Here is an 8,545-nt window from a genome sequence, read left to right as displayed (position 1 = left end):
GGGCCGAGCCTTCGAGTCCGGAGGAAACGGGTTGAGACTGGAGAAGGCGCGGAGGCGGGACCTGGAGCACGGCGTTCGGAAAGAGGCGGACCCTCAGCTTCGGATTCCTTCGGGCACACTCGGGAGTTCAAGCTCACGGCGTGGTGGTGGGGCCGCGAGCTTCGGCTTACTTCGGAGAGGCTCGCAGTCTAAAGTCACGGTTCGGAATTAGATGCGTTCTCTAACTCGGCCGGATGTGGGCGGGGCCACACGCTTCGGCGTGTTCCGGAGATAATCGGTTCCAAAAGTCGCTGTTTAGCATTAGGCGGGTTCACAAACGCAGCGCGATGTGGGCGGGGCCGCATGCTTCGGCTTTCTTCGGAGATAGTCGGAATCAGGCGGGGTGGGAGGTGTCAGAGACTAGCAGGATGTGGGCGGGGCCAAATCCTTGGGCTCATTTCGGATCGCTGGAAACGTTTTAGGTCACTGTCAAATGCCAGTGAGGACAAAAGTGTTGGCTTAACTCAGGAAATAATCGGGTGTAAGCGGACTTGGTTTAATAACAGCAGGAGTCAACAGCTTCTCGAAACGTCGAGCCTTTTTTGGGAGGGAGGAAGGCGGAGCCATAGAAGACCGGAAAAAGGTGACAGGCGAGATCATCCCTAACGGGGCGGGGCCTACATGACTCGTGGGCATGGGGGTGGAGACAAGAGCGATGACCCCCGCAAGGTCCCACTTTCGGAGACCCCGCGGTAGTGCGAGCTCGCCCCAGGCTTTCCGCTTTGCTGACGTGACGGGGTGACGGAGGACGCCCTACGTCGAGCCTGCTCCGCCTCCACCGAGAGTGTGGGCCAGGCGCTGACTTACTGGCGCCGCCCGAGGACAGTGCGGCAGAGCGAAGGGGAGCCGAGGCGTCTGCTGCGCCCAGAGTGCGACGGCTGAGGGTCCCATCGCGTGCGCGGACTCCCGGAATTGGGTAGGGAGGGGGCGGGGCCGCAGCCGGAGGGTTGGCGGGCTCTGGCTGGGCTCGAATGCCGAACCTCTTGCCAAGGACTTGGAAGGGGTGGCGGATTCGACCGAGCCGGGATCACCGGAAGGCTGAAACGCTTGTGTTCGGGGTGGGCCGGGCTCCGAGCCGAGCCGAGGATGCTGGAACCTCGAACGGCTTGCGCAACCCAGGACTGGGTTTCTTCCAAAGCCCGACCGAGCGAATAGGCGGGAAAAGGCGAACCTCGGGAATTGGAGGTGGGAGGGGCTGGGCTCCCAGTTTCTAGAAGAGGGTGTGGCTTGAGCAGACCGCCGCTCCACGTCCAGGTTCCGAGACTTGACGGACACGCCCGAAGGAAGACACGCACTTTTGCGGAAAAGGGCGGTGCGACCGCCGTGGCGGGAGGTCTCCCTGAGGAGACGTGATGCGGTGGCACGCACTGGCAGAGACGATGGTCACCGAGAGCTGAGGGGGAGCTGAACAGTGGGACCTGCCCGGGAGGCGTGGTCTTGAACGGCCCTTCCGGGTGGGGCTCGACCGGGGGCGCAGGTGGCAACCCCCGGCCCCGCCCCCTCGGGTTCAGGGGCGGGGCCTCGCTTGCACTGGGGCGTGGAAGGCTTCGGTCGGGTCCGCGGGGCTGTCGGGGCTGTCGGGGTGACCGCGTCGCCTCCTACCCTGCAGGAGGATGCTGGTGGTGGAGGTCGCTAATGGCCGCTCGCTGGTGTGGGGAGCTGAGGCGGTGCAGGCGCTGCGGGAGCGCTTGGGAGTCGGGGGCCGCACGGTGGGCGCCCTGCCCCGCGGGCCCCGCCAGAACTCGCGCCTGGGCCTCCCGCTTCTGCTGTTGCCCGAAGAGGCCCGGCTCCTGGCCGAGATAGGCGCCGTGACGCTGGTCAGCGCCCCGCGTCCGGATCCCCGCAGCCATGGCCTGGTAAGAAGCGAAAGGGCCTTGTGGTGGGAATGCCTGGGAGGGCCTGGTCTGTAAGCAGGGTCAGAAATCCTGTCTTCCTAAGGGATCGCAGGCTGTGTGTGCCCTGGGGTTCCAGCTAAGTGTACTTCTCAGGCCCTAGCATCGTTCAAACGCCAGCAAGAGCAGAGTTTCCAGGAGCAGAGCACTTTGGCAGCCGAGGCCCGTGAGACCCGGCGTCAGGAGCTCCAAGAGAAGATCGAAGAAGGCCAGGCCGCCAAGAAGCAGAAGCTGGAACAGGATTCAGGGGCGGAAGAAGGCCAAGAAGCCGGTGGAAGCGAAGCCACCCAAGCGAGTGAGACAAGTGATGAAGGCCAGGCTTCTGCGGAGCAGGAAGGAGCAGGTGAGAATAGGGTTTGGAGTTCGGATTTGGGGCAGGAGGGAAGGAAGCTTTGGGGAATTTTAGTTGGGTTTTTCTGGGGATAAGGAGACCTTGCCTTGTGGATTCAGTAAATTCTTCTCTGCACCTCCCCCAGACTCTTCATCTCCCCAACCAGGGCCTTCAAACGGGGTGACCCCCTTGCCCAGGTCAGCCCTGCTCATCCAGCTGGCCACTGCCAGGCCGCGGCCTGTAAAGGCTAAGCCTCTGGACTGGCGTGTGCAGTCCAAAGACTGGCCCCACGCTGGCCGTCCTGCCCACGAGCTGCGCTACAGCATCTACCGAGACCTGTGGGAGAGAGGCTTCTTCCTCAGCGCAGCTGGGAAGTTTGGTGGTGACTTCCTGGTCTATCCTGGTGAGTTGAGGTTGGGCTCTAGTGGCTGTACCTTTCCTGATGGTCTTTGTTCTGCATTTTTCTCTCTTGTGTCACCTCTACGCCCTGGGGACACAGAAAAGTACAGCAAATAATGTGAGAGTTCTCCTGAGCTCCTGGAGAGTAGTTTAATAACTTGTTTTGTTTGAGACAGGGTCTCATGTCGCCAGACGAGCTTGGAATTTGCTACGGTGCACAGGCTAGCCTTGGAATGCAAAGTCTTCCTTTCTCTACTTCCCAAGTGTTGGGATTACAGGCTTATATCACAACAGCTGGCTTGCTTTAGTAACTTTTATAAGTACTCTGTGTGATCTAGAAGATTGGCTTAGAAATGCTTACAAATGTTCACAGAACATATGAGCACATTTGCTGCAGGATTCTTTATAAATTTGAAAGATTAAAAGCAGCAAAGTCACTAATAGGTTGGAAACAAAACATAGCAATTAAGCCAGAGAGGTGGTCTCTTCCTTTAATCCCAGCACTGGAGAGGCAGAGGTACGTGTATCTCTGAGTTCCAGGCCATCCAGGAGGCATAGAGACAGTCTCAGAACAACAGCAAGAAAAACAGCAGCAACAATAAGGAAACAGTTGTCTGAGAAACATAGGAGTAATTATCAAAGAATTGATGTGCAGGATTATAGCTGGGTATGATGGTCCATGTCTCTAACGATAAGTGGAGGCATAGCCAGTTTGAGACTAGCTTTGGCTACATGATACCCCATCTCAACAAAGAAAAAAAAATGGGGTGTGGTGGCCATACCTGTAATCTTGGCACTTGAGAGTCTGAGACAGGAGGATTACCACAAGTTTGAGACCTATATAGGCTACATAGTGAGTTCAGGCGAGCCAGGGCTGGATATCAAGACCCTGTCTGAAAAAAGGAAAAAAAAACAAAAATTAAAAATAAATAAATGTAGGGTCGCCAGGTGGTGGCAGCACACACCTTTAACCCCAGCACTTGGGAGGCAGAGGCAGGTAGATCTTGTGAGTTCAAAGCCATCCTGGTCTACAGAACAAGTTCCAGGACAGTCAGCTACATAGAGAAACCCTGTCTGGGGGTAAGGGGGTTGGGTCATGTATGTGAAAAATACAATCAAAAGTAAAATGACAGGTGGTTGGAAATGTATGGTAGATTGCATGTTGATATGGATATGCAGGTGCATGCGTGCCATTTAAGTACCCCTGATCATTGAAGTTCTAGCTAGGTCTGAATAAGGTGATGTGTACCTGTATCCCCAGCTACTTGGGAACCTGCAGCTTAAAATAACTAGTTTAAATCAGTTAATTACCTAATCCTATACCTTGTTTGTTTGTTTGTTTATTTATTTTTTGAGGTAGGGGCTCATTGTGTAGCTCTGACGCTCTGACTGGCCCAGAATTTGCTGTGTAGACCAGGGTAGACTTGAACTCACAGAGCCTGCCTTTGCCTCCCAAGTGCTCAGAATAAAGGCTTGCACCACCATGCCTGGCAATCTCAGTTTTTTAAGATAAGGTCTATGTAATCCTGACTGGCCTCAGACAGAGATCCACCTGTCTGTTTCTAGAATGCTGGAATTAAAGGTATCTGCTTACCACACCAGGACTTTCTTTTCTTTTCATGCAAAATCTCACTATTGAATCCCAAGCCAGTGTCTAGTTTACTACCTAACACAGTTGGAAGCATCTTCTTGCCTCGGCCTCCCTAGTGCTAGGATGGCAAATGTGTGCCACCACACCCAGCTCTAATTCTACACATTAAATTGAACAGCTAAACTGTTCTTTTCTTGCCTCTTTTACTTCTTTTTAACAGAGTGGTACATATAGCCCAGGTTGGCCTCAAACGTGGGAGTGCTGAGGTGATTAAAAAAATGCATAAGAATTCAGGCCTGGCATAGATCAGTTAGTTTTAATATGTCAATATTTCTAAAACAGTACTCAGTGTACAGGACACTGAGAGAATCCTTGTCTCCTATGAAATAGTGTCCAAAGCCTCAGTCACTGTAATGCTTCTAAGTTTATTTTTAAAATTTGCCTGAGGCTCAAAGTTGCTAAGCCTCCAGGAAAACAGTTACGGGATTAGTTCCTCAAGCATATTGATGTACCCTCTCAGCTGGTGGGAGCCTTTTAACAGCCAGAGACTCTGGCTTCTGGCTAGGCTCTTGCCAGGAGCCCAGCTGCCAGGCAGAGATATAGCAACAGTCCCCTTAGAATGCCACACAGGGGCTGGAGAGATGGCTCAGAGGTTAAGAGCATTGACTGCTCTTCCAGAGGTCCTGAGTTCAATTCCCAGCACCCACATGGTGGCTCACAGCCATCTATAATGAGATCTGGTGCCCTCTTCTGGCATGCAAGGATACATGGACGCAGAATGTTGTATACATAATAAAAATAAATAAAAAAAAAAAAAAAAAAAAAAAAGAATGCCACACAGTCTCATGGTTTAGATTCTCATCCCCTCCCCCCCTCTTAAAGATTGTTCCTGTGTGTGTGTGTGTGTGTGTGTGTGTGTGTGTGTGTGTGTGTGGTGTGTGTGTGTATGTGTATGTATGTCAGTATTTGTGCATGTGTGTGGTTGCACAGGGAGACTAGAAGATGGCATGGATACTCCTGGAGCTGGAGTTATAGGCAGTTGTGAGTTATTTGATGTGACTGCTAGGAAGGAACTGAACTCGGGTCCTCTGGAAGAGTGGTAGGCGTTCTTAATCGCTGAGCCATCTCGCCAGCTCCACATTTTAAATTTCCATTGCTTGTAATTCACCGTCTTGTACAGTCTTACTTAGATTTCTATCCTGCTAATTTAGATTCACCTATTCGAAGGACAGACTGAGCTGTTCAGTAACTAAAACCATCCGAGGACCTCTGCTTACAGAGCCCGTGGCTGCTGCGCTATGCTGGCAGAGCTAAGTAGTTGCAAAAAGGCCCACAAAACTTTCCTGCTTGGCTCTTTTTTTTTTTTTTTTTTTTTAATCCTATTGACTTACTTTTTGTTTGTTTGTTTGGTTTGTTTGTTTGTTTGGTTTTCCTAGACAGGGTTTCTCTGTGTAGCCCTGGCTGTCCTGGAACTAGCTCTGTAGACCAGGCTGGCCTGTAACTCAGAGGTCTGCCTGCCTCTGCCTCCCAAGTGCTGGAATTAGCAAAGGACTTTAATTTTTGCTCTATCCTGTCATAAAATCTTTTTTTCTTTAGCCTAGTAGAGTCTCAGACTGGTTCCGTTTTTGTTTTGTGGTTGCAGTACTAGGGATCAGATCTTGCCTGTGCTCCATAAGTGGTCTACTAATGAGCTACACCCCAGCACTTGTGGCTTATCTTTTAATCTTGACTGACTTTCTTTTTTTTCTCATTTTTTTTGGAGGTGTGTGTGTGTGTGTGTGTGTGTGTAAAATGTCTTTCTGTGTGGTGCCCAGGTTGGCCTTGAACTCCTAAGCTCAAGGAGTCCCCAGCCTAAGCCTTCTAAGTGCTTGAGGTTAGAAGCATGTCTCGCCATATCCTTTAATCGTGATAGTTATGTATTGTTTAGGTTTAGACTTATAGGTGTACCTTGTACCACAGAAGTTATTATTCTGTGCTTTCTATTCTGTTTTTTGGCAATTGTGAAGCCATCTTAGTCCATTGAAACCAACCTGGGCCACATGAAACAGCTGTCTCCAAAAAAGGGAAAAAGAGGGTTGGAGAGATGGCTTAGCAGTTAAGAGTACTGACTGCTTTTCCAGAGGACCCAGGTTCAATTCCCAGCACCCATATGAGCTCACAACTGTCTGTAACTCCAAGACACCCCTACACAGACATGCATTCAGGTAAAACACCAATGCACAGGAAATAAAAATAGATATGAAATCCTTAAGAGTAGAGATGCCAGGTGTAGTAGTGTACACCTTTATTCCTAGCACTTGGGAAACAGGCAGGCAGATTTCTGTGGTTTGAGGCCGGCTTGGTCTATATAGTGAGTTCCAGAACAGCCAGAGCCATATATAGAGAAACTCGGTGCGCTCCCCCCCCCCCAAAAGTAGAGTAGATGGGTCCAAGGGTATGTGTCCATGAAGCCCCTAATTCCAGCTACTCAGAAAGCTATGACAGGAGAATGAGAATGCCAAGGTTAGGGTGAGTGTGAGCTACAGGGCAAGTTCAAGACTAGCATGGGTGCTAGAGAGATGGCTCAATAGTGCTCTTGCAGAGGGCCCAGACAGATCTGGTTCCCAGCACTCACATGGTGGCTCCCAACCACCTGTAACCCCAGTTCTGTGGGTTACCCTAGTTCTCTCTTCTGGCCTATGCAGGCACCAGCCACACACATGGTACACATACATGCATGCAGACAAGCAAACACTCATATACTTAAATAATCATGAAGTGGTACTTCCTTAATACTTCCTTAATCTACACAAGGCCCTGGCTTCCATATCCAGCACACAAAGGAACCAAAAATGCAGTAAGCAGAAGATCCCTTGTCAATGTTCCAGCCTCTGCAGACGGGAACTGCTAATGCATCTGTCTCTTTCGTCCAGGTGACCCGCTGCGTTTCCACGCTCACTACATTGCTCAGTGCTGGGCTGCTGAAGACCCCATCCCACTTCAGGACCTGGTCTCTGCCGGCCGCCTGGGAACCAGTGTCAGAAAGACCCTGCTTCTCTGCTCCCCTCAGCCTGATGGGAAGGTGGTCTACACCTCCCTGCAGTGGGCCAGCCTGCAGTGAGCTGCAGGAGACCGAGGGAGGTGTGGCTGTGGGTCGCAAGAACCCTTCTGGATGGTCACTCCAGCTTGTCTCCACATGGAGGCTTGTGCCCTGCCTGGTTAGTTCTGATTCCAGAGTTTTGAACACTACATCCTTTCTAGTTTTTTTTCTGTTTTAAGGCACTTAGTAGCAGTGTTGTTTTTTATTTCTGTTTCCATACTGTGAGCTTGTTCAGAGTTGAGACTGCTCTTACTTGGCTTTTTTGTTTTCTACAGGGCAGGTCTCAATAAATTTGTTGAATAAATGTTTGTATTTTGAGTCCTTACAGCAATCTTTGAAATGTGGAGTTTTTATTCCTATATTCAGATGAGAAAAGGGAAGGGGAAATGACTTGCTCAGGGTCACAAAACTAATAATAACTACCAGGCCTGGCTTTACACTTGGTCTTTCTGATTCAGCAGTCTGCTTCTTTGAATCTCACTAAGTTTTGCCTTGAAGATTTTTTTTTATTACGTTTATTTATTGTATATATACATGTGTATGTATGTGGGCACGAATGTGCCATGGAACATATGCAGAGTTCAGAGAAGAATTTGAGAAAGCTTGCTCTATTCTTTTTACCATGTGGGTCTCAGGGATCGAACTCAGGTTATCAGACTTGCCATCAAGCACCTTTAACTGCTGAGCCATCTCACTGGTCCCCTTGAGATTGCTAGAAACCATTTCAAATGCATATAAAGGTTATAACTAAAAATGTTGCATGAGCTGGTTGTGGTGGTGTATACCAGTATAGTAAGGTAGACTGAAGAGGCAAAGGCAGGAGGATCATGAGTGTGAGGCCTGCTTGGGCTACACCTTTGGGGCTATAGAGATGGCTCAGTAGTTGAGCTTTTCGAAACACCCATTTAGGACAGCTCACAAAGTGCCTGTAACTCCATCCTCAGGGAATTTGGCACCCTGTTCTGTCCTCCACAGGCAACTCCACTCAGGTGCATATACCCACACATACACAGTTAAAAACAGCTGGGTGTGGTGGTATACACTTTGAATATCAGTGCTCAGATAGGAGAAGCAGGAGGATCTTTGAATTCAAGGCTAGCCTGGTCTATATAGCAAGTTCCAGACCAGCAAGACCTATTGCAGATAAATAAGGGCTGGAGAGATGGTTAAGAGTACTTGGTGCTCTTGCAAAGGGACTGGGTTTGGTTCACAGC

At 50.2% G+C, this 8,545-nt stretch overlaps 1 protein-coding gene across 5 annotated transcripts; it reads left to right on the top strand.

The window, feature by feature from the left end:
• Nucleotides 1–86: 86 nt before the first annotated feature.
• On the top strand, nt 87–7,662 carry Tsen34 (tRNA splicing endonuclease subunit 34). Of its 5 annotated transcripts, none has more exons than XM_059243903.1 (5): nt 87–199; nt 1,649–1,895; nt 2,028–2,274; nt 2,408–2,665; nt 7,165–7,662. In XM_059243903.1, exons 2-5 carry the CDS (start codon nt 1,653–1,655, stop codon nt 7,350–7,352), a joined length of 936 nt encoding a protein of 311 aa, XP_059099886.1. In that variant the 5' UTR covers nt 87–199; nt 1,649–1,652; the 3' UTR covers nt 7,353–7,662. The 5 variants fall into 5 exon arrangements, with proteins under 5 accessions (XP_059099886.1, XP_059099876.1, XP_059099869.1 ...); XM_059243893.1 differs by lacking the exon at nt 87–199 and adding an exon at nt 396–622; XM_059243886.1 differs by lacking the exon at nt 87–199 and adding an exon at nt 651–955.
• The last annotated feature ends 883 nt before the right edge of the window (nt 7,663–8,545 follow it).

Source organism: Peromyscus eremicus, chromosome 1 (assembly GCF_949786415.1).
Source record: "Peromyscus eremicus chromosome 1, PerEre_H2_v1, whole genome shotgun sequence".
Classification (NCBI taxonomy): Eukaryota; Metazoa; Chordata; class Mammalia; order Rodentia; family Cricetidae; genus Peromyscus; species Peromyscus eremicus.
This window is presented reverse-complemented; position numbering and strand designations above follow the sequence as displayed.

Bases quoted from the DNA above. Each gene is read 5' to 3' on its own strand.
- Tsen34 (XM_059243903.1), top strand. From the start codon at position 1,653: ATGCTGGTGGTGGAGGTCGCTAATGGCCGCTCGCTGGTGTGGGGAGCT. The intron at 1,896-2,027 runs GTAAGAAGCGAA...TGTACTTCTCAG, and splicing joins ATCCCCGCAGCCATGGCCTG to GCCCTAGCATCGTTCAAACG. The intron at 2,275-2,407 runs GTGAGAATAGGG...CACCTCCCCCAG, and splicing joins TGCGGAGCAGGAAGGAGCAG to ACTCTTCATCTCCCCAACCA.